Source organism: Hesperophylax consimilis, chromosome 17 (genome assembly GCF_061612785.1).
Source record: "Hesperophylax consimilis isolate HC1 chromosome 17, BYU_Hcon_1.0, whole genome shotgun sequence".
Classification (NCBI taxonomy): domain Eukaryota; kingdom Metazoa; phylum Arthropoda; class Insecta; order Trichoptera; family Limnephilidae; genus Hesperophylax; species Hesperophylax consimilis.
Window position 1 is genome coordinate 9,458,183 of NC_142852.1, and position 26,489 is coordinate 9,484,671.

General features: G+C 35.9%; 1 protein-coding gene across 1 annotated transcript; it reads right to left on the reverse strand.

Moving 5' to 3' along the window:
- Positions 1-8,714: 8,714 nt before the first annotated feature.
- FeCH (ferrochelatase, mitochondrial) lies at positions 8,715-25,257 on the reverse strand. The gene is made up of 9 exons (XM_089641821.1): positions 25,099-25,257; positions 20,102-20,288; positions 18,837-19,058; positions 16,959-17,060; positions 13,395-13,557; positions 12,515-12,679; positions 12,259-12,375; positions 10,908-11,035; positions 8,715-8,928 (listed from the first exon to the last, which is right to left on the reverse strand). Exons 1-9 carry the CDS (start codon positions 25,133-25,135, stop codon positions 8,859-8,861), a joined length of 1,191 nt encoding a protein of 396 aa, XP_089497947.1. The 5' UTR covers positions 25,136-25,257; the 3' UTR covers positions 8,715-8,858.
- Between the last annotated feature and the right edge of the window lie 1,232 nt (positions 25,258-26,489).

Here is a 26,489-nt window from a genome sequence, read left to right on the forward strand (position 1 = left end):
GTTCGATTCGAGTTCATCTCCCAACCAACGTTCCCTGTGCTAATTGTGAACCAAATCTATAAAGAACTCGAGAAGTTCAAGATGGCAACCAAAATTTGGAATTATTATTTCCGATTTGAGTTCATCTCCCAACTGACGTTCCCTTTACAAATAATTATTATTTTCGATTCTAGTTCTTCTCTACACTAAAGTTCTCTGTACAAGATGTGAACCATATCGATTAAGAACTCGAGAATTTCAAGATAGCCGTCAAAATTTGGAATAATTATTTCCGATTCGAGTTCATCTCTTAACTAACGTTTCCTTCATTCATTTTGAACCAAATCAATGATTAACTCCAGAATTTCAAGATGAAGAACACGAGAATTTCAAGATGGCCGCCGAAATTTGGAATTATTATTTCCGATTCGAGCACAGACATAGGAATTAATAGACGAGAAGATAATGGCGAGGGGTAAAATCAACTGTTGAAGAACGAAGGGGGTTAAGCTGACTGTGATTCGTCAATAAATCAATCTGACAGTAAATAGGCATCTCGCATTATAATATCACCATTTAGTTCTTAAAAGTAAAATCTGCTTTTGAATGAATAGACATTTTTACATGGGTGCGCAAATTACTCGCCACGTTATGAACTAATTTGCGAAGTCCAAATTCGGCAAAGTAAATTTCTTCTGTTTGCAGAGTCGTAGTTAGTTTCAGAGTATTTAGTTAAGACACTTTTACAAATGTTTCATAATTTACTTACCCCAGTAAACAACGATGAGCACACTTGAGAATCGCTACATTGTGATGTGATAGTATATGTTTCTAAAACTGATCCATATAATTCGGTGTGAATAAGCTTAAAATAAAGTAAAATAATGCTTACTTATGGAATGTAATACGACAATTGGGTTTATTCTCTTTTTCACATCTATTTTTACAAGTTTTCATATCACAAGTCAACATTTTGCCGTGTTATTTCGTAAAATGAGCCGATGATGCCTCGACCATAGTTCGCACAAGAATGATGACGTCACGTTTTCAAATTTCACTTGAGGCCATACGCGAGCCCAGCCGGCTCCAATGGAACCGGTATGGGGAGTGGGGATAATACGCTTTTAATCACTTAGGGCAGGTCTACTAATATTCATATGTCTATGGATTCGAGTTTTTCTCCCCACTATTTCGAATTACTATTTTCGATTACATTTCTCTCTCCCAACTAACGATCATTGTACTTTCAAGATGGTACTTATTCTGATCAAAATCTATTAAGAACTCGAGAATTTGAAGATGGAACTCATTCTGAACAAAATCTAAAGAACTCGAGAATTTCAAGATGGCCGCCGAAATTCGGAATTATTATTTCCGATTCGAGTTTTTCTCCCCACTATTTCGAATTACTATTTTCAATTACATTTCTCTCACCCAACTAACGATACCTGTTCTAATTTTGAACAAAATCGATTAAGATCTTATTTTATTTCGCCGAAATTTCGAATTATTATTTTTGATTACAGTTCATCTTCCAACTAACGTTTCTTGTACTAATTGTGAACCAAATCGATAAAGTACTCCTGAATTCCAAGATGGCCGCCGAAATTCGTCATTATTATTTACGATTCGAGTTCATTTCCCAACTAACATTCCCGTACTAATTTTGTTTTTGTTTCCTTTATATTTTTTAACCAAATCTGTTTGGAACTCTAGAATTTCAAAATGGCCGCCAAAATTTTGACTTTTTTATTAAAATTCATTTCCAAACTTACCTACCATTCAATAATAATGTAACATGCATCTACTATAATATTTATGAAAATTACAACAGTTCTCTTTGAAAATTTTAGATGACAACACTGTTGTAAGACATAAACGTAGTAAGAAAGAGAACGCCGTGATTTATCTTACCTTCCGTTTTCCGAAGAGTTCTTCAGGTGTTTAGGTGCTCCAGATCAGACGTAGATATTTATTTCTATATTTATTTATTTCAAGAAATTAAACAAACAAAAAATTTCATCAATACAACTTACATATAAATATATAAAATTAAAGCTACCTAATTATAATATAAAATATAAATCATGAGAAGATAATTAAAGTGAGCTTATAAAATTAATAATTATAACAAAAGTTACACAGTATAATGTCTTACTTTACGCTGCATAACATGAGATTACGTAATATTATTTATAATAAATGTAAGTCTATATATAATATCATCCGTTGTGCCCAATCAAACTGAGCGACAGTATAGCTATGATTTAGGTTTAACCATAGAATAGCTTTTGATTCTAGCCCATCTAACACACGCTCTGTCTCACTTAAACTCACCTAACCAATTTCGTAATGACGGTGAATAACAGTCTCTAACTTAGCTAATGCCTATATTTATTCATTTACGCTCATTTATGCTTGTACATATATAAATAAATGTATTTTTAATGTGAATACCGAAAGAGCTTCAACTGCTCCCAACCATCTGGAGCCAGATGTGAGGCTGAAAGTAGTCGAGAGGCGAAGGAAACGGTTGGAGATCACGTGGCTATAGAGCTATGGTCACTAAACACGGCTAAAATCATTTTAAGCGTCGTTTTGATTCAAAATATACAGTAAAAGTAGAGTTTAGCTGCGGTGTATCCTCTCAGCCTACCCTTGTTGATAAATGTCACAAAAGCTATTCAGCTGCTACTCCAGCAGAGTGAGTGCGTAGATGTTTTTTCAACTCCACCCTTTTACAAAACGACTCGTTACATTTTGAACATGGGAACGGTTTAACCCCACTGTGACTTAGAACGTGTCTTTTCAAACACGATTTGCGAGAAAACAACTTACCGCAATCAGAACAACAGAATGGCTTTACGCCAATATGAGTCAAAGCGTGTCTTGTCAGCTTATACTTATGAGAACAAGAATAGTCGCAATCAGGACACGAGAATGGTTTATTCGCACTATGAGTCAAAGCATGTCTTTTTAAGTCTGCATTACTAGAAAACGCGTTGCTACAATCAGAACAGGCAAACGATTTTACCGCGCTATGTGTTAAAACGTGCCTTTTAAGATTAGAGTTTTGCGAGCAAGAAAAGTTACATTCTTTACAGGCAAACTCTTTGACTCCAGTGTGCGTAAGCATATGAACTTTAATACTAGAATTTCGTAAGCAAGTATAGCTACATTGAGAGCAAGAAAATGGCTTGATTGCCGTATGTGTCAGCATATGCCGCTTAAGCAAATAGTTTTGCGAGCATGCATAACCGCAGACAACACATGAAAATGGTTTTAAACCAGTATGGCTTAAAATATGTCGTTTCAGTTCGGAATTTTGAGCGAATAATCTGTCGCAATATGTACAAGGGAATGGTTTCGTCCCAGTATGAGATAGCATATGCGCTTTTAAATAAGACTTGGACGAGCAAGCATAGGAGCAGTAGTAACATGAAAATGGCTTTATGCCTGCGTGAGAAAGCTGGTGAGCAGTGAACTGTGACTTGTTTGGATATGACTTGGAGCAAAGCGTGCATGGTATCATAGTGCCCTTTGGTCTGGCTTTATTCTTTGTCGGTGTGCTGGAAATGTCGATCCCGTCTTCTTCAAGTTCTGAAATAAATAAACAAAATATTAAAGTGATTGATTTAACATTGCTTTAAAATTCTGTTGCTGCAGCAAACAGCATTGCTATTTTTGGCTTTTGTAACACAAATAATTTCTCGCATTGTGAAAAACTAGGTATCAATATGATTATTATTTTAAAATTAAAAAAACACATATATTTGTTTTTTGACAACTTTAATTTTTTTAAATTCTACCGGTTTTGGAAGAACCCTTCCTTCATTAGGAGAATATTAAAAACGATACGATACAAACTATTGGCATATCTATACATACAAAAAACTTTAGGTGTGTGAGGGAGAGGTGGACAAAATGAAAGGGGTAATTACGGGATATCCGGGAAGAACAGAGAGGTTAATTGGAAATATATCTAGAATCGGACTAAACGATAGATTAATTTGGTTATTCATTTTTTAAACTTCCGATTTTATGTCCGGGTTAAATCTTCCCCATAGGAAAAACTAAACCCTTCCACACACTTTTCCACAAATAATCATCTAGTCAATGAACATTATGCGAGTGCATTATTTAAGCAAAATAAATACAAAAAAATACAACAACAACACGTCAACTCACGAGAGATTAAATGGGAAAATAATTCACCGACTCCAGATATTTTCATATCAGAGGGTTCGACTCAGCAGAACTCCTAACAGGGCCTATAAATCCTACTGATCCCTCAACATAAATATTTTATAAATCTTTCGTTATCCTACATGTACCTATTCAAAATGACCGACTTTTGCATCTTTATATATAAATTTTTTGATAGATCTAATACGCCTAAATTTTCAATAAGAGAGTTAGGTATAATGCCAGTAGCCGAAATAACAAATACTAGAGTTATTATTTAGGGGAGTTTCTGATTTTGAGTGCTTCTAAATTATCTAATTCTCTTCTAATTTGTCAACCTCTCCCTCATACAACTAAATTATTTTGTATATATATATATATGTCAATATTTTGTATCATAGATTAGTTTTTATTATTCTCCTGATGAAGGAAGGGTTCTTCCGAAACAGGTGGAGTTTAAATAAAATTAAAGTGGACAAAAACATTTTAAATTATGACGAGTTACAAAGTAATTTATTTTATATTTTTTTTTTTTTTTTTCTTTTTATAAATTTAATTTATTTGATTATTATTTTATTTATAAAGCAGCAGATACTTAATAAGGTCCGGCTAAGTCAAACATACGGTTTGTCTGCAGTTTCCTGTACATTATTAGTTATATATTTATGTTTTTATACTTTGGAATATTCATCTCAACATCTACACAATTTCTACCATTACTCATTTATACATTTCGCGTCTCACGTTCAATTGACCATTACAATTTACATTAACAAAGCCTTTTTATTTCCATTGCTGTTTGTGAATCTAGTATTATAAATATGTTAAAATGTCTCTCTATGCTCAGGGTTAAATATACAATTATATTATAACATGTTAAATTACTATCTTGTACCATCTCAACACGTGAAATGTACGCACTCCGGAATAACAATATGTATTTCTTTATATGTAAATACCAGAGATAACTAATTTTTTTTAAATTTATTGCGTTTTCAACCATTTGTATTTGTTTCAGATTCAGATTAAATAATACACGAACCTTCTCCATTGGAAGTGTCCGCACATTCCTTTTTGACATCTGGATATTCAATCTCTACTTCTGTATACATGACAGCTATATCGCCTTTATCGACATTCCCCGGTTCAGTCTTCACTTTTACAGTATTTAAGTCGAGAGGCCCCTTGTTTTCGAGATGCACTTCATTCTTAACAGTATGCGAGTTTAAAAGCTTAATTTTTGGATTAACTTCATTGTCAGCAATGTTTGTGTCGACAAACCCCTTGTCTTTGAGAATTTTTTCCCTTTCAATAATATCTGAGCTGACGAGCTCCTTGTTTTTGAGACCAACTTCACTTTCAAGACTTTGTGAATCGACAAACCCCTTGTTTTTTAGACCTTTTTCAATACCAACATTATGCAGTTTGTCCGAACATTCGTCTATCACAATTTCGCTTTCTTCGCTTGTCTCCGGTTCCTTCTTTATATTTGCATTATTATGGGTAAAAGGATCCATGACTTAACTATGAATTAACATAAGAAATATTAACGAAACAACTTTTAAAATTATAGTTTATTAACAAGTAAAATCGGACAGAGAGTCATTGCCCTCAAAATCCAAATGTCAAGAAGCGTTATGGCCGGATTCCATAGAAAAATATTTACGCATTCTATGTAGTAGTGATGTGCAAAATCAAATTACACATTCCGAAACATTATTTTTTCATTTCTAAGTATTTAATGATGAAAAAAATCTGCTAGGTAATTATTATGCGTGTAGAGGTTTTACCGTCGTACTTTTGATGGGTACGGATTATGGAAATAATTATACTTTGTTTCAACTCAATTACTGCAAGAAATAACTATTAACGTCCGGAGAGATGGTCGAAATATGTCATTAGGTTGTTAGTTTAGATTGTTTACATCGTTTGTGCGTATTCAGATTGAAACGAAATATTATATGAAAATAAAATCAAAATGACGGCGCTAAATTGTTTTATAGGGATTTTTTTGAACTTCTAATGAATAAAAATAGAACTTTAATTAATGCATAATTTACCATCTCTCCCGAGGTGTATAATTATTGTTCCTTGCAGTAATGTTGAATGACAAGACTATATAACTTTTCAAGTATCGGATTGCCACTGTCATGAACTGTTCGGTTACCCCATTTTGGCACCTAGCCGGGGCCCAATCCCAATTGCGGGCCTCAGGAAATGTGTCGAAATATTTCTCCAAAAAAGAGGCCCTACCAATGTTGGAGCCCTAAACACGGGCATTCCGGCCTCTAGCGGAAGTCCGGCCCTGTGTCTTGTCTCTCTTTTGTATTATTTGTCATTTGAGTGAGTTTTTTCTACATAATTTTACTTAGATATTATGTATCCATTGTATTTATTTATTATTTGTATAATAACTAAGTTTTTATAGCTAAATTGTTCTAAAGTAAGTGGGAACATCTGTAAAAACCCACTATAAATAAATTTTTAAAAATTCAAAAAATGCAAATTCAAAGATACTTGCCATGATATGAGAATGGGTCGTTTTTACGACTTGTTTGTTGGTTTGGCTGTGAAATAATTTGCTCGCCTTTGTGTTTCCGTCTTCCTACAACATATTCTCTTCAAGACCCTGGTTCTCTCCTTCCTTTCCTCGTAAAGACCCCCTACGTAGCAACCCCAAAGATGACTTTTATTCAAAAAAACCGCACAAGAGTCCCAACTGCTCCCAAATATTTGGAGCCAGTGAGGCCAAGGCATCCACAATAGGGGCAGGATAATTAGAGAGGCTGAAGGAAGTGGGGGGTGGAAGGAGATGGGGAGAGGAAGGTAGGGTAGTACCTGGCTATTCAGATCTGGTCACCAAACACAGCTAAAGTCATTTCACGAAATATTTCATTCCATCGTTGGTATCCCCAATCGGGGTATGTTGTGAGGCATAAATCAGTGGGGAGGGGGAAGGAGATGGGAAAGAGGAAGATTGGGTAGTACCTAGCTATTCAGATCTGGTCACCAAACACGGCTAAAGCCATTTCAATCAACCTTGGTGTGTGGCGTTACAGATCGCGCAATCAGAGTTGACCCAAACAACACAAACTTACGATTGTGTGTATTGGTGCATTTGTGTACACTTTCGACAGATATGTCTGAATTTTTGACGCATCAGTTCCGATTTTGAAAACTAGAATTAAAATAATTTTCTCTTGAAAATATTATATTATGGGTTATTATTATATTATATTATATTATTTATCACTTGTCTTAATTGTTCACGCAGAAATTTTCAATTTTGAAAATGACACTTAAATTCAAAGCAAATCCGAGATCTAGAGTTCATTGAACCAGAGTTACACAGGACAGAAACACAACCGAAATTAGTATTATTTTTGATGAATGCTTTTTAAGTATCACCGCAATGTTATTTTGAATTTTGATACATGCTGTATGCATGCAATCCATATGTGTGAATACTGTTTTAGAATTAACTCCTATTGTGATATCTATATATGTAGAAATAGTCGCAATGGAAATACCAAATATCGGTGTCAGGTTAGGTTAGGTTAAGTAAATACAGGGAGTCTGGAAAATCGTAGTGCAAGCGGAAAGCTGTTGAATAATCATCACACAGAGAACCAAAAACAAACAGGTCTACGCTATGACCATAGACATTCAAGTTAATAGACTTCCTCTAACATGAAATCTGGGCATCATTTCGACGAGCTGGAGGCAAACTATACATATTCAATGTGCATATTCTACAAAATATACATATTCTATACCAAATATACACATTCTATACAAAATATACACATTCTATACAAAATATACATATTCTATACAAAATATACATATTCTATACAATAATATACACATTCTATACAAAATATACACATTCTATACAAAATATACATATTCTATACGAAATATACACATTCTTTACAAATTATACACATTCTATACAAAATATACACATTCTATACAAAATATACATATTCTTGTAAAAAATATATATTTTTGGCACCAGGAGGGTTCAAGAATGCTTCGAATAAACTACGATATCAGTCGTACATTGAACACCAAAGAGCGCACATTGAAATAAACAGACCATGCGCACAAAATTAAAGATCACTAAAGTAAGACAAAGGTTTGCAGCCCTGTCCATTGTGGGACTTTTCTGCCCAGTATCTGAATGTTCATTCTTAAACTAATCGCTTGGAGTAGCGATGCTAAAACTGAGCGAGGTGGGTAAATTATAAGACATTTGTAAAAGTGTCCAACTAAATAGTGTAATAATATATAAAATTTTGATTTCAAGTCAGAACTTTATTTTCCCGATTTGGGATTTGCATATTAGTTTTTTTACGCAGCCACCAATTTGCGTGCCAGATTTTATTTTCAAGAACCTAATGATATTACAATACGAGTTGCCTGTATTCTGTCAGATATTAAAATGTTGTGACCTAAAAAATTCCATCTTCGATATACAAATCAAAAAAGTTATAAGAAAAAATTGACTCCAATGAAAAATAAAACAGATTCATTTTACCCTTATACTTTATTATAATATAATTATTTATATATTTAAAAAAAAAACAACAAATAAAAAACAATCATTTCCCATTTTAAAAGATCTATAACAATTTCCTCTCATAAAATTGAACAGCTGCTGAAGAAAGAGTTCTGCGTTGAGTCAAAAATTACGCGCTGCAAAGTTGTTTGAAGAATTTTTTGGATTCATAGCATCTCTTGTTGACACAGTGGGGACACCTGTAAAAAAGAAAAATAAATATATTCAACGTTTACGTAGAAAAAAAAAACAGTTTATGCACTTTTAAACCTTTCAAAGGTGGACGTGACACCGGTGTCCTCCATACAAAAATGGATCAATTTTTTTTAAGGCGATTCCATACGTAGTAATGCAAAATCATGTGTTTTTGGTTTGAAAATTTGGTCGCCTAGAAATGTTTCAGATGCTTTAATTAAATACTGCGAGTAGAATACATCTTGGTCTTTGAAATAATGGAGTATTTTTTAGATAAGTCTTTTTATAAACCCAGAAAAAAATAATGTATAAGGCTTATGAAAACTGCTTTAAAGTTCAAAATCTCCTACTTACGAACCCATTTTCGGTTATGATTTTATTGTATAATGTGGCAAATTAAGTTATTTATAAAATGATAGAAAAAAAATTAAATATTTATGCCTGAACATCCACAAAATAAAATATAAAGCACTTTTTGGCCATATTTTTTCTTGCATAAATCAAAAAAGGCGGATGGTGTTAAGCGGGAATTTAAACCTTATCGCCATCTACGTAAGGCTTGTTATTGATAGCGGCTCAATTTAAAATATTACACGACGTAGTGCATAGCCTTAAGCGATTTTAACGCTTATGTACAAGGAACTGTATTAATAATAAGCTCAGAATCGCTTGCGCTAAATATTGCTTTAGAAAATACTTTTTATTTGATGTACGCCGTTTCTCCGACGGCTTTGAAATAAATTATCTACGATTTTCGGCGTGTAATATTTTTCTCAAGGGCACGAGGAAGATAAATTATAATTCAATTCTTGTACTGTAGCCCAACAACTCTCCTAAACACGCTAATTAACCTTTCCTTATCTGTGGTGTGTATTTACTACACATTGCTTCTAATAACTTTAATAACTCTATAAATATAATAAATTCTGGGTTCAGATTTTAGGTATTCCTCCGTTATACATTTATGCACTGAATTAAAAAATAATATTTTACATAGTTTTCAAATTCAATTAAAAATTAGAGAATTTTGTTAAAAATCAGGAACAAATACACCAATACAATCAACCGTGTGACACTGTTACGCGAAGAGTGTGCGAAGGAAATGAATGACACGCTATTGATGTCCCGCTTTAGTTCGCTATGCGAGAACATGAGAAATCCACACGTCCGCAGTTGTATTTTGATTTAGACCATCGATACCTACGACCGCATAGCTGTGTGTGTGCCAGCCGCCAGCCATTCGGTCGCAGACCGTCGTTAGATGTGGACCCCTCGCACGTTTTTATAGCATCTGCCAATGGTTTTTTCATGTTTTCAGCAATTAAATTACAATGATTATTACTTTTGATATAAAATATAATAAACATAAGCGATTAGCTATGAATATTTATATTTTTCCCATATTAAATGGCTTATTTTGAGATGTGTATTGACTACACAGCACCGGAACGCGTGGATATTTTTAGCACAGTAAGGGAAAGGTTAAAAAGAACATAAATACATATTTTTAAAATAAATACCGAGAATAATACATAATGGCATTTTCAATTACAATGTGTTACAATTAAGTCCTCTGCTTGCAAATGTTACCTAAATTTCTCTACTAAACAATAAACAGTGTTAATCTCAAGTGACCTCACAGGTAAGTACGGTACTGTATATTATCTGCCTGTACAGAATATAAAAAATAATAATATTTTTACGTTCTAACACGTTCATTTGTCAAATGCACCTTACATTTTTCGTCTAAACACTTAACTAAAATTACAACACCATTTATTTCATATTTCTAACTATGACGGTACATAATTTATTTATTTATTAACGCCCTTTTTCGGGGCTTTTACATGGGAGATTTCTGTGAGATCATATGAGCTGTTCCAAAAAGCTAACAAATTGAATCTTTGGATAATAGCTGTTTGTTCAAAAAACTGAACAAATTAACCTGAAAATGTTAAGTATGAAGCTTTGATTGCTTGGTTACCTGTTGGTGAACTGAGCCCCCAGTCTGGTGCCGGAAGCCAGGTGGGTCTTGACTATGTCCGTGAGGGCCTCTATGAACAGGGGGTGATCGTTTGGGGCTGCAGCTCTTTCGATCTGATCCACTCCAACCTAAAAACAGGTAAAATCACAACCATTATACAAATTAACACTTACTAAATACAAGATTCACACAATGTCAACATAGCTTCAACGAATAGAATCAATCAGAGATCTTGGAGTACTGCTAGATTCTAAAATGTTATTTAAGGACCATATTGAACATATTTTAGAAAAAGCTTAAAAACAATTGGGATTTATTATATGATTACAAATCTTTTCACTATAGCACACACATATATTGCCTCAGTCATTTGGAATCCTCAATATCAAACATACATTGATCGTATTGAAAATATCCAATCCAAATTTATTAAACACCTATCGTTTCGCTTTAGCGATCATCGGTCTGACCCTTCCGCTTTATATAAATGTATAAAAATTTCTGATGCCCTATTCTTATACAAAATCGTGAACAGTCTTGTTAATTCATCATATCTGCTAGAAAATATTGCATTTCGTTGCTTTGAACACAACACCAGACCGAACGACTTATTTAGAACAGCACACTGTAAAGCCAAATATGTGCAAAACTCTTTAATAGGACGTATCTGTAAAACTCACAATGCCTCTAGAGATGTACACATTTTCAAGTGTAACTTGAGAACATATAAAATGCAACTTACTAAACTGATAACTTAATTTTATAATAATCCCTGAGGCATAAGTGTGGTAAAACCATGTTCGATCGTGTGAGGAATGTGGAGATCCGAAAATAAGTGCAAGGCTGATGTAAGTAAGATTAAGAAAGGGACGCTTAGATGGTTTGGGCATGTAGAGTGAATGAGCGAAGATAGGAGTGTAAGGAGGATATATGATGCAAATGCGAATGGTAGCAGAAGTCGGGGACGCCCGAGGAAGACATGGCACGATCAAGTGAATCAGATACTTGAGTCGGGCCATGTCAAGAGTCAGAATAATAGAAGAGTATGTATGAAACGATGTATGAATGCAAATGAGGCAAGAAGTGTGTGCCAAGACCGAGTTCTTTGGCGGTCCGTCCATTCTACCTATCCCTGCGGAGAAACGGCGTGATGAAAGCGGCCAATCGATCTAACACTATACATAGAGGAACAATGCAATCTATTTTTGTAAGTTTTGTATGAAATTAATTCGAGACTGGAAGAAATAATCCATTGAGATTTCACCAATGTGCAATCCTGTCAGATTAATTTATTGGGCTGGTCTATCAATTTTCAATGTCTATGGTTCTCGGGTAAACAAATATAGCGTACCTCTTTCCCCAGGTCGTGGCAATACTCTATGTCCATCTCATGTAATGTCTCAATGTGTTCATTGACAAAGGCAATGGGCACCAGTATCATATTCTTCTTTCCCTGTTTCACATACGCCTGAAAATACAAATCAAATTAATGTACCGCGACATGACAGCACGACACAAAAGCACACGCAATAATATTTGATTGATTACTCAATAATATTGAATCACAAATTTTTAACACTACATCAAACTAAGTAATTCAATGGTACCTTGATGGCGTCATCGGTGTAGGGTTCCAGCCATGGCAGGGGGCCCACTTTGGACTGCCACACAAGCTGGTAGGGGTTGTCCACACCTTGCGCTTTAAGCGCGGCTATAGTCGCATGCACCGTGGCTGCCACCTCGCCCGGGTAGTTGTCTCCCCGGTTCACAGCCTGGAATAGCGATGAACGGATTGATTCATTATTAAGAAGAGATGGGCGGATTGATTCATGATTAATGAGTGGATTGATTCATAGTGAAGCAGAGATGGGAGCATTGATTAATGATTAATGGGTGAATTGATTCAGAAAAAAGAAGAGATGGACAGATTGCTTCATAATTAATGGGCGGATTGATTAATGATTAATGGGTGAATTGATTCGGAAAAAAGAAGAGATGGACAGATTTCTTCATAATGAATGGGCGGATTGATTCATAATTAATAATCTGAAATAATGAAAGAGTGGACAGATTCATAATTAAGAAGAGATGGGTCGATTGATTCATAATGGAGAACGGATTAATTCATAAATAAGAAGAGATGGGCGGATTGATTCATAAATAAGAAGAGATGGGCGGATTGATTCATAAATAAGAAGAGATGGGCGGATTGATTCATAATGAAGAAAGGATTGATTCATAGATAAGAAGAGATGGGCGGATTGATTCATAATTAAAAAGAGAAAATTTAATCACCTTGAACTCCAGAAAGAAAATATAGAATGATTGATTCATAATGAAGAAAGGATTGATTCATAGATAATAAGAGATGGGCGGATTGATTCATAATTAAAAAGAGAAAATTCAATCACCTTGAACTCCAGAAGGAAAATACAGAATGATTGATTCACCTTGAGCTCTAGACAAAGAATAAACAGATTGATTCACCTTGAGCGGCAGACTATGGGCGCTGAAGAGGATGATGACCTGATTCCTGACTGCAGCGGGAAACTTGACCAGCTGCTCCTGGATCCGTGCCGCCACCACAGCAGCAAGGAGAGGATGCGAGGCCCAACGGTCTATCACACTGAACTTCTGATTTGGCGCGGCCCTGGAAACAAGCAGAAAACACATTCATTATAGCGCAGACCCGTGAAAAATCACAGGATATTACAATAATGAAAGGACTATACAGGGTGTATCGGCACGTACCCGACAAACTTTAACCAGCTATTCCTCAGCACATTTGGAGTAAAAAATGTTATGGGCACTTTGCTGTCCGGTAACATTTTTTTAAATTAAAAACAAAAAAAATAAATAAAAAATCCACACTCCGTCACTGTCATTGGCATTGTTTCTCGTGTTCAACAGCTGTTATTAGCAAGTGTGTCAAAAAGTGTCCTCGCTCTTTCGTACACACTAAATAATAATAGTTAAAAATGAGACGAATGGTGCTGTGCCATTTCGTTGTGATTGTAAAAGCGCGCCAACGTAAGTACGTACGTACATTATTCAACGAAACTCGAACCAAATATTGCCAGATGGGTTTTCAAACTTTGACAAAGGATAAAACATTGGTGACATGTGGTGAAAATATGAATAATAAATTTTTTATTAAAAAAAAATGTTACCGGACAGCAAAGTGCCCATAACATTTTTTACTCCAAATGTGCTAAGGAATAGCTGGTTAAAGTTTGTCGGGTACGTGCCGATACACCCTGTATATTAATGGCTTCAGGTCACAGCTATATTTTGACAGAAGATAAAATATTTCCGCTTTGCAATAAAATCCAAATAAGTGGATTATTTCTGAAAGTATCTGAAAACTAAAAACTGTTTTTGAAAGATGATGAAATACGTTTTATAATTTTATTATTAGAGCTTATACACAACATAATGCATATTTTCAATTTATAATTTTTTTTATTTATTAAGTATGAGTTTACAATGCGTTATTCAAACTTATGTATTAGTGGCTGTCTAGAAGCAATAACTCGTTGGATGTCTTCAAACAAGCTGAATCCATCTAAGACTGAGTTTCTCTGGGCGGCCACAAACAAACGTCAACATTTCATAGACGATTCACCTATTTCTATTTCCGGCAGCGATATCATCCCAAAAACAACAGTCAAACTTCTCGGTGTCAATTTAGATTCAGACTTTACGTTTAAAAGTCAAATAAATAGGACTGTAAGCATCGGTTTTTTTCACCAAAGACAACTCAAGTCTGTCCAAAGAAATCTTCCTACAGAAGCAACAAAACTACTTATCAACTCTTACGTAGTCTCACGTCTCGATTACTGCAACAGCATTTATGCCAACCTTGACAAACTTCAATCAGTGTTTAATGCAGCAGGGCGGCTCATAACCGGGGTTTCAAAATATTCGCACATTTAAGAACACCTTCGTAACCTTCACTGGGTCAAGTGCCCTGAAAGAATCCAGTACAATTTGTGCTGGATGGTGTTTAAATCCATCAATGAAATGGCCCCACCCTACATCTCTGAACTATGCGTCCCGGAAAACACTGGTCTGAGGCAGTCAACTCTTAGATCAGCAACATCAGCAGCTGTAGGCAGACTGATGGAACCTAAGCGCAAGCCAAATACTAAGTTTGGTGATCGCGCTTTCGGAGTATCTGGGCCGAAGGCTTGGAATAAACTCCCTCCGGAACTAAGATCCATAACAAGTCCAACAGAATTCAGGTCTAAACTAAAAACTTACATTTTTAAGCTGTCATACCCTTAAATTAAATATACCATTCCTGAGAGAAAGTCCAATTATATCTAATTTTCCAATTATCTCCTAAATTCTGTATCTAAATTTCGCTAATATACAATTAGCTAATGTTAATTAATTGTTAATCTCAAGTGACCTACCAGGTAAGTATTGTACTGTATATTATCTCCATATATAGTGAGTAACAACATAGATCATTGTAGAAATGTATTATATATTTGTCTTTATATTTGAGGTGATTTTGCACAAAAACGCCGCTATACAAATCATCCAAATATTATTATTATTTTATGGTGTTTCCTCTTTCTAACCATGATAGTAAGGGAGATACAACGATTTCTTTGAGACTACACGGGCTGTTCGCAAAAGCGAACAAATTGAAACTATGGGTAATAGTTGTTTGTTCGCAAAACTGAACAAATTAGCCTGAAGTGTTAGGGCATAACATTAGTGTTTCGTGACACTGACCGCTTTTTTCGCTCCAACCAATAAGGAGGCTAGGATTCAAATTTTACTGGTTTGAATCTGCGCAGCATTGCTTTGAATGAGAATCTAGCCGCCCGCGCTGGCGCCGTAGCGACATCGTCGTCTAATGACAGTACACCGTACCGATGTGTCAATTCGGATGTTATCCGGAGTTATAATTAGCTCAATCTTATACGAGTGCCTGTGAATTCCTCTACCATACGAGCGCTACCAAAAGAACCAAATCATCAAACTTCACAACTAACTCTTCCGTAAGTCACATTTGCGAAAACCTATCTTTTTGGTTCAGCGAACAGAGAGTTAATTTACATAGGCACATACCTGCCTAGATTATAACAATTGAAATCTAACCCATGTGTCGATAGTCTATGCGAATATTGCACAGTTAGATCAATTAGTTCAGTGTTATCTCAAAAACCCAAGCATGTCAGATTTCCGCGAAGAAGGAGATCGATGACTGTCTGGTACAATTTAATGAAAACACCCTCCCCAATAAAGATACTGGCTTCCAAGAAGCTGGGCGTCTTGGACAGATTCTTCAATAGTGACCAGCTGCTAGCCCTATACAAATATCGAGTACGCCCAACAATTGAATTTGGGCTGAAGCCCCACAATACTTAATTTACCTACTTGATTCTGTGCAAAGGAAGGCAGTCCGTCTGATTGACAATCCATTGTTAACAGACCGATTACCATCTCTATTGCACAGACGCAATGTGGGCATGCTGAGTCTGTTCTATAGGTATTTTAATGGAGGTAGACGAGCGGAACACCGGTTCACAATTGATGTTGGCTTCATGAGAACGGGCCGATTCTTCGACACGTTTTTCTGTTCTTACTCCTTCATATAATCAGGGCCTCTTCAAGAACCTTATTAATAAATTCCTTCCTATAGCCCTTACCTTAACCTGCCACACAATGCCGCCCAACCGGGTGGCGACATAGCTCCTCTACAGATAGGTGCGCTCTTGTGTAATATTTATTTATTTTTTTAAACTTCCGATTTTGTTGTCCGGGTTAAATCTTCCCCAAAGGAAAAACTAAACCCTTCCACACACTTTTCCACAAATGATCATCTAGTCAATCAACACTATGTAAGTGCATTATATAAGCAAAATAAATACAAAACAATACAAGAATTTATTATTATTATTATTATTTGTGTGGAATAAAACTTCGATCGCCCGTCTTCCGTCTCGTTCCGCTTCTGCTTGGTAGTGAAGTAACGTGCATAGTCTAGTTGCAATATAGTGGAATCCAATGGTTTATAAGAATAATTAAACAAACCTAGATTTGAGATGGTCGTATATGGCGTTGAAACTTGATCCAGAAGTAGCGCAACTATACTGAGGATATTGCGAGAAAAGCACTACGTTCTCTGCACCATCCCTGGAAATAAACACAATTAATATATTACACAGTAGGAACTTAGTTCATTGAGAGACAACAGAAAAAACAAATTTGTTTCCATTATGGGTGTTCCGTCACGCCGATTTGCTCTTGACAGGCCGTGCGCTGACCAATAGTATGGTCAGATTTTGAACTGTACAGTTTGAATTCACACACATCAACTATAATCATATATAATGACCGGTCGGTGGCCGAGTTGACATCGCGTTTGGGTCCCACCCAGGCGTAGTGTGTTCAATTCCTCGGCTGGCTAAGTCCTCCATCACAACACAAGCAACATTTTCAGCTTACTGTGGTGGTTGTAGGAGATTTTCAAATATTGTCAGGTTATTCGTAACCCGGGAATGTTTGTCTTTCTTTTAAAAAAAATAAAAAAATAAATCACAGAGTGCCGTGAGCCGTACAATCGCATCAAAACGTTTATCTTGTCAAAACCAATGTGTGTACTATCGCCGGTTATTTTTCGGAATAATCCCTTAAACGTATTTTATCGCAATCCAATTCAACATAACGAGTGCTACCGTACAAAGATCACCGTTCCAGTGCTGACAGATGATTCTCGAGATGCAGATGTCGTTCGCCACCCGGTAAGCTGACTGTGAATTAACCTCACAAATTGTGTTATCGCATTCGCCTGTCATAAGCCATAGGCTTTATCCATGCTTTATCTGTGTGGAATAGCCCAGTAAAATACGGCTATCCCAACCCTTGTTCGTTCCTCGAACAATGGGTACACTTAACGCAGGCTATAATCTAAACGTTGAGATGGCGTAAATTTAATTATTTTATGTAAATACACTTATGAAAATGGGTAGGAATTTAGGCATCAGTGTGTCCAGGAGTTAGACATAAATATATCCCTTCCGCTGTGACACAAGGCGATGGGTCGAGAGATCAGTTGGAGAAGTCAAATCAGCCTCTTCAGATCCACCACACCACGCAGCACCCGATGAAACTGGGCACCCCTGCTAATTCACCAAACGTAGCAAACCACTTGGGGTGACCTATGGCAGAGGTGTTGGTTATCCAATAAATGGTTCCCGGAGCGACAGTAACCAAACTCTCCTCCCAAATTGTAAATTCTGCATTTGAAATATGATATTGACAAATATGACGTTTAATAACTAGGCCCCAATGGTAGAGTGGTTAAAACGCCGTTAAGGCGATGCACTACGTCGTGTAATATTTTAAATTGAGCCGCTATCAATAACAACCCTTACGTAGATGGCGATAAGGTTTAAATTCCCGCTTAACACCATCCGCCTGTTTTGATTCATGCAAGAAACAAACATGGCCAAAAAGTGCCTTTTATTTTATTTTGTGGATGTTCAGGCATAAATATTTAATTTTTTCCGATCATTTTATAAATAACTTAATTTGCCACATTATACAATAAAATCATAACCGAAAATGGGTTCGTAAGTAGGAGATTTTGAACTTTAAAGCAATTTTCATAGGCCTATACATTATTTTTTTCTGGCTTTATAAAAAGACTTATCTAAAAAACACTCGATTATTTCAAAGGCCAAGATGTATTCTACTCGCATTATTTAATTAAAGCATCTGAAACATTTCTAGGCGACCAAATTTTCAAACCAAAAACACATGATTTTGCATTACTACATATGGCATCGCCTTAAGACAAGAGATTCTGGGATCGATTCCTAGTTTCTAATTTCTGTTTCATATTTCGTTTAGTTTATTAGTATTATCTTCTTAAAATAAAAAAGAAATAATCAAAAAAATAGTTCTCACTTCTCGACCTGATCCAGGGTATCTCCGGTCATGGGTTGTACGTATCTGAATGCCGTGTATGGTCGGTGAGGGGCGGTGCCAGGGCTGGCCGCGTCCAGAGCCGAGCAAAGAGCCGCCCCCTGCAGCCGAGTCCACTTCAGGATGGGGGATCCACCGCCGATTTCCGTGTATTTCTTTTGCACCTCCGGCGTGCGGCGTTTTGCTATCCACGGTCCTAGCTTACTGAAAAAAAAGAGCGTTATTCAATTAGGGAGGCGGGTATGTGTACCACCGCCCCGTGAACCATTTATTGGATAACCAACACCCTTGTTGATGGGTCGAGAGAGTTCGGCATCCCAAATTGGCAAACCAGCCTCCCAAATTGAAATTAAATCCTAGAGAGTAGTTTAAAAGGTTACTCATAGATGACATTAAGGCTGTCGATCGAGACACATGTTCTAAAATGGTAAGTAAATGTAATATTTAAATATTTTCCTTTAAAATATGTTAAACTAAAAGACAATCTCAAAATTAGAGATCGGCAAATAGATTATGAGAAATCGTATTTGCAAACATTTTTTTTTATTTATTTATTTCATATATATCCCGTTAAACTACAGTTAAGTAGTTTGTCAAACGGGATTTTTATTACAACTTTTTACAGATTACAACTTAGACCTTAATTTATACAATAACAATAAACTTACACATTAAATCACCTAATACAAATTATTTCTACCTAGTAGCCATGTTTTCAGCAAATATCTGACTCTATTTGGAAATTCGCATTTCTTAATATTACCAGGTAGCATATTATATATTTTAGGCACATTATACTCGAGGGTTCGCTGTCCGTATTTATTATTATGTTTAGGTACAAGCATGCCTTCATTCTTTGTGAACCTAGTATTGTGCCCATATTCAACTTTCCTCTTATACTCAGAGTCAGATATGTGCTGAATCAATATTTTATACCACAATAAGGCCTGCACTGGCAAAAACTGTTAAATTTTGATACGAAAGTGAAATGTTTCGTCTCTGCGAAAAAATATTTTTTTAACTAGTAATTTAACGATAGAATTTTGTATTGATTGTGCGTAATTTAAATTTGTTTTGCAAGAATGTCCCCAAGTGGTTATTCCATATCTTAAAGTTGATTCCGCGAGTGACATGTAAATAATTCTTAAGGTATTCACAGGAAATTGAATTATTATTATTGACACCTTTTATCTCAGAACGAGGTAAAATGAAGTTAGAACCCTGTCCAACCAAATTGACTGATTTACCTCTGTACTGGGAGTTGAATCATGTCTCTATCCGTCATAATTCTCAGCAGATAATCTCCCACTTGGTCCGTGTGCTGCGGTCCTCCCATGTTTATCATGACAATGGCCGTCTTGGGCTTCTCACTCTGGACAACAGATGTCAGGCATCGCGAGGTTGATATGATCGGGCTCACGGTTTGGGTCTTGGCTAGAATAAATAATACATTATAATGTAGTAGTCAGTTGTTGTTTATGTTGATGATGAGTTCATCCAAACCGATGCTCGACGCTGTAGTGGAGATAATCGGTGACGAATCCTCCAGGACGACTACTCAACACCGTAGAAGCAGAGATGAAGGGTGGTGCAGTGTGGTCACAGCGATGTAGTCGGAGACCAGACTGAGCGGTAATGTTTATCACTGTTGATGAAGACCGCGGGTTGTCCTGATGCTTAAATATTATGAAGTTTGTATTATATATATGTAAACCTTCCGGAAGAAATTCTCAAAATGATAGTGAAAATTCTACCAAAATTCGTTGCGTAGTTTAGACGAATTAAGCGCACAGACAGAGGCGGATAGCGACTTTATTTTATACTATATAGAGATGCCGCAAATATACTATATATTATTTTAAATGAGTAATTTGTGATATAACACAAATCAATCAAATAAAATTTAGTTTAGCAGGGATTTGAACCTGTGACCTCCAGCTTGCTTACTTCATTACTAACGGGTTTTCCAATAAGAGGTGTTATTTTGATATTCAATCGTAAAAGATCAATGGTTTCGTTGCTTGTGTGGCACGTAGCGCCGTCTTGTTGAAAGTAAACGCTGTCCAGATCAATACCATCCAATTCCAGCCATAAAAAATCATTAATCATCTCTCGATAGCGCAATCCACTCACCGTAACTGTTGCTCCAGCCTCATTTTAGAAAAAGTATCCAATGACTCCGCTGGACCATAAACCGCACCAAATAGTCACACATTGGATAGAGAGGCTTTTCAACAATAACTCTTGGGTTTTCTGAGCCCCAGATGCGACAATTTTGCTTGTTGACAAAGCCACCGAGGTGGAAATGGGCCTCATCACTCAAGATGATTTGCATTTGATTCACTCAAGTGAATTTTAATAATTTCAATGCGTTGTTGAAGCGTGTATCGTTCCATTTTTATTAATGGCGTAGTTTCTACTTGTCAAATGTGAAAAAATGACAGCTTCATAAGTAACATCTACCGAAATAGCGGGCTATTCAAAATAACACCTCTTATTGGAAAATCCTGTACAAGAATCAACTATTTATTATAGGGCAGACAATAAGAGAAACATTAAACATTGAATAGAGAATAAAGAGGTATTGTATTTTGTCATTGCATTAACCACTTAATACTAGGGTTTTTTCATAAAGTGTTAACAACGAAATAAACAGCTCAAAAACACGACCAATCTCTGAGGCAAACTGCAGGCAAATTCAAACTGCATAAAATACATCGCCAACTTTTGACGAGCTTTACTCGTGTTAGCTAAAAATAGAACTCTGCGAGTCGAAACCGGCGAACGTCACCCTGCTAGCAGAAATTGGAACGCATTTAGTGCGCGAGGGTGACTCGTTCAAAAGCATTAAGCGGTTAAAGTTACATTTTTTTCTCAATCTATGTTAAGTTTAAGCATAAATTATTAAAGTAATCCAAACTAAGAACCTTATAATCTATTTCTGCATGCTTTTCCATACCCCCTGACTTAAATAGTTGTTTCCAGTAGTAATTAAGTTGAAATCAAGTATTATTTTTTTTTTAAATTATGTTCAGCTGAATTCAGCAACATTACCATATTTTTTTTTATTTTATAACCCTTAGAAGACCCTTAATAATGAAAATTATATTTAGAGTACAGAGACGTTTCACCAAAATTCCAAGAGCTCTGAACGATCTACGATACGAAGATAAACTCAAGGAACTAAGATTACCAACCTTACAAGAAAGAAGAGAAAGGGGTGACTTGATCGAGACTTTTATCTGGACATTACAGTTGCCCTAGCATCCAACAAATCTTCACATTACCAAAACGCCTTTTGCATCTAATCCTAGAAAACACTTCCTTGCAAATAGAGTAGTGGATGCTTGGAACAAACTCCCACAACATGTCATCGATGCAACAAATATAAATCAATTCAAAGCTCTATTGGATTCACATTTGGAGAGAAGAAAGGACTTAGTTCAAACTTAAAACAACTCAATTACTGTCAAACTTGTTGTGAAATCAGATATGAGCGCATCAGCAGAATGCTGCCTGCTCATTACATAATAATAATAATATTTGAAATAATTGAAAGGCATTTACAATGTCAACGTTTTATACGAAATGCGTTCAAAACTGAAGATCACTGAGAAAATGAAGAAAACTGAGAGATCTGAACACACCTCAACAAACGTAACAAATCACTTGCGGTGACCTTTTGCAGAGATGTTTCCACTTTGTTATTTGCCTATTTATTTGTTACTAACAAATTGGTTCATGATTAGGTTGTCGAACTGAACTCTATCGTACTGTGTTGTTCATTTCCCCACCATGGGGGCGAATAGACCTTGTTCCTGCATTCAGTCAGGTGACATTAATTCGGTGCGGCCGTCCCACAATCCACGGGTGCCTACCCCGGCATCATGAGCGGGCCTGGGGAATGTTTGCACGAGCCCGGTCCCCTTCCGTCCTGCCCCCGGCGACCTGAGGCTCACTTCATACCCTAGTGTCTTTGGGAGTATATCCCCCCCCATTTACATTTCTTTAGGAGTACTCTAGAAAAACCGGCTACGGGACGCGGGTGCTTGGGCGTTCGTTGTGGCCAGGCCGCTCGCCACGCTCATTCTTGCCGGGACTGCCCCGTGATAGTGGGGTAAACTGCCCTCGATACGCGGCTTGTATATTTTTATGTTTCAATCATACTTCCACTTGTAAATATTGTTTTCCTTCTTTATTATTTAATTTTAGATGCCAAACGACCAGGCGAACACATCTCTGATGGGTTCTTATTTAGTGTTACTATTAATGTAGGTATGCATACATTATTTCGTACTAACAATCATGCATGCAGGGACATTGGAGGGAATTGAAATAAATGTAGCTTCGTTGTATAGTCCTGACGTGTGCGGCTAAGGAGGTTAAACAATCAGTTTCCTCAGACAGCCATTGGGAAAGGGTGTGTTTATTTATTTATTTATTTATTTATTATTTTATTTACGCCCTAATGGGCTTTTACATGAAAATATACATTTACATTGATTACAATAATTGAACATAAGAAGATAAATGGAGTTAATTGTAAGAAAGCAACACATATAATAAAATTTTGTGCAAATTAGCAAAACACTAATAAGATGGATTCAATATAAAATATACCCAAGCATGAAATAGTAAGTAAAAGAAAGTTCAACATAAAAAGTAAGTAAGTGGGTGTGTTTAAACCCAGTATTAATTGTGAGTTTAACAAATCGATAAACCAATATAAATTAGAGTGTAACTTACTCGTGAGGTAAAGAACATTATAACAGAGATTTAAAAAAAAAAAAAAAAAAAAAAAAAATAACAAAATAAGAGTTGCACCTGTAAAAAGCAAAAACTAATAGAATTTAGCAATATCGACATGAATAAGAAATAATAAGATCTGAGATGGAACATAGTGTTATGTATAAAAAGTAGTTAGTAGGTATATGCATACAATTATAAGTGTATAGTAGAGCAAATAAAAAACAAACAAATATGGATATAATTTACTTGAAAGGTTTCGAATGGGAGAAGATGTAATAAAATTATTAAAGCTATAAAAGTTAATTATTAGCCGATAGAATCGAAATAAGTTGCCTTTTAAAGCTCACAAAATTGTCAAAACCAAACATATCTATAAGTTCACAGTATTTATTCGCAAGGTTGTGAATTCTAGGAATTGGTGAAAAAATAGAATAATTAGTGTTGAGGTTCTTGTTAAATTTAAAAGTATCTTTACTGCGAGTTTGCCTAGCAGGAACATTAATGCAAATAAGTTCCAACAAATTAGGGCTGTCAATTAAAGATTTAATAATTTTGAATAAAAATAGCAAATCAATTAACACTCTTCTATCAGATAATTTAAGAAGTTTAGTTTCAGCAAGCAAGTTATTGTAATTTATAAATTCGATTGGAATTTTCATTTTAAAATTAATGTACCGAAGGAATTTATTTTGTACCTTTTCTAATGATTGAGAATGGACCTTGTAGTACGGTGACCATACGGTGGAATTGTATTCTAATTTGCTTCGTACTAACGAGCAATACAGATGTTTTAATGTTGACATACTTTTAAAATTTGCTCCCATTCTCAAAATAAAACCTAGTATTCTCATCGCATCGCTTGTTATTTCATCGATGTGTTCGTTAAACTGTAGACTCTCGTGGAATATAACACCAAGATCACGAATCTGTGATACACGAAGAAGAGTGTTCCCTCCAATGTGGCAGAAGTATTGGTTATTCAATAAATGGTTCCCGCCTCCCAAACCCTACAGCATTCAGTCTACTTTCATCCTTCCTCCGCCACTATCATACATCAGGGTAGGTACCGGCACTCCATTGTGAACTGCTAGCTTCGCTTCTTTGGACATATTTTTACTAGCAATCACCGAGTTCGGTCCACCATTAATGGAGTTTCCAGTATTTACAATTCTTTCAATATCTCTATCAAACCTTCATCTCTCGTAAACATACTTCCTAAATACACGAACTCATCCACCTGCTTCAAGTATTCATTATTGATAGCTATTTATTTTGCATCACTTTTTCCTAAGTAATAAATACATTATTAGTGTTGAGTTTCGTGCATTTTGTTAAATAATTTTACATATTATAATATAAAAACGATTGCATTAACTGATAAACATTATGATTGCATGGATAAACAAGCTTATCGTGGCTTTATCAGACATGTGCATGATTTATGGAGATTCAATTACTTTAAAATTAAATATTCGATGTAAATAATTATCTTTACCCAATTTTAAAAGGCCGGTCCAGAGGTTCGAGCTCATTTTGTTTATTTATATTGACTGTTTAAATACTTATGATAATATCTTAGCCGATTTTAATTGATAACAAATGATTAAAATAATATAAATCCACCGCTTTTGATCTGTCAAATAATGACATGAGTATTTATTACGGAATCGGTGTTGGTGATACCAGTTGAAGAAATTATTTTTCCTCATTTTATTTTTGTTGATGGCGAAACAACTCCCATGCTGGCCTGAACTCATACACTTTTCGACAGACGCAAGTCGCAGGCGATGCATTCGTTAAATAACAACCGCTGTCATTCCTAAAAGTCTGAAACCGTCTATACTTTTTCATTTTTGTATCTAAATTGTCCAAAGAATCGAAGTTAGCCGCCCACAATGGAGTTCTGGTACCTACCCTGATATTTGATAGTGGCGTAGGAAGGATGAAAGTAGACTGAATACTGTTGAAATGAGATTCCTGAGGCGTATGTGTGGTAAAACCATGCATGAGGAGAATATATGGTAGCAGAAGTCGGGGAAGACGTGGCACGATCTAGATAATCAGATACTTGAGTCGGGCCATGTCAAGAGTTAGAATAATAGAAGTGTATGTATGAGATGATGTTTGAATGTGAATGAGGCAAGGAGTGTGTGCCGAAACCGAGTTTTGCGTCATATTATAAAAAGGATTAAAAGATATTATTTTCGAAGACTAGATACTGATCAGACAATGCGAGTTGCCTGTACACAATCAGATTAATTTACCGACAAATCACTTAAAAGTGAGACGATCACGCCACCTCTCCGCTCTGAGCAACTTGCGTTGTTCCACTTTCTATCACGGGTAAGTCTAAACATATTATTGTTTTTTGATGTCTGACCAAGCAAGCCAAAAAAAATGATTTTCTGTTCAAGATATTGTTCTTAATTCTGGCACAGGGATACGCCCAAAATATACTTTTATCGGTTTATTATTTCTTCAGTCAGTTAGAAAAGCAAACACGTTTTCAATGCTTCTGTATGTTTACTCCTTTGAAGTGGTTTTTTTTTGCTAAGAGATAGCTAAAAAATATTAAAAAATACATGTTTTACTAATGTGTTGGTCCTTTGTCTGGGATGGTTTGTGCATGTGGAGCTGATGGGCGAGTTATTAGGTAAGTGCTGGGAGAGTACATGAAGTTAATGGAGGCGGTGTCTTGGGACGCCCGAGGGAGGCATGGCACGATCAGTTGCATCAGGTGCTCGATTCCTGGAGCTGCCAGAACCGCGAAAGGCGCATGAGACGTGGTGTGAATGAGGGTGAGAAGGGTTGTGAGTCGTTCCATCTACTTGAGGGTTACTAAGATCTGAGAAGAGTCCAAAAGAACCAGAAGAAGTGAGAAAATGC

Excerpts from the sequence above, each read along its gene's own strand:
- FeCH (XM_089641821.1), bottom strand. The coding sequence starts at position 25,135 with ATGAGCTCGAACCTCTGGACCGGCCTTTTAAAATTGG. Across the intron at positions 19,059-20,101 it reads ATTCAACTCCCAGTACAGAG|TAAGCTAGGACCGTGGATAG; the intron begins GTAAATCAGTCA and ends CTTTTTTTTCAG. Across the intron at positions 13,558-16,958 it reads TACGACCATCTCAAATCTAG|GGCCGCGCCAAATCAGAAGT; the intron begins GTTTGTTTAATT and ends GCTTGTTTCCAG.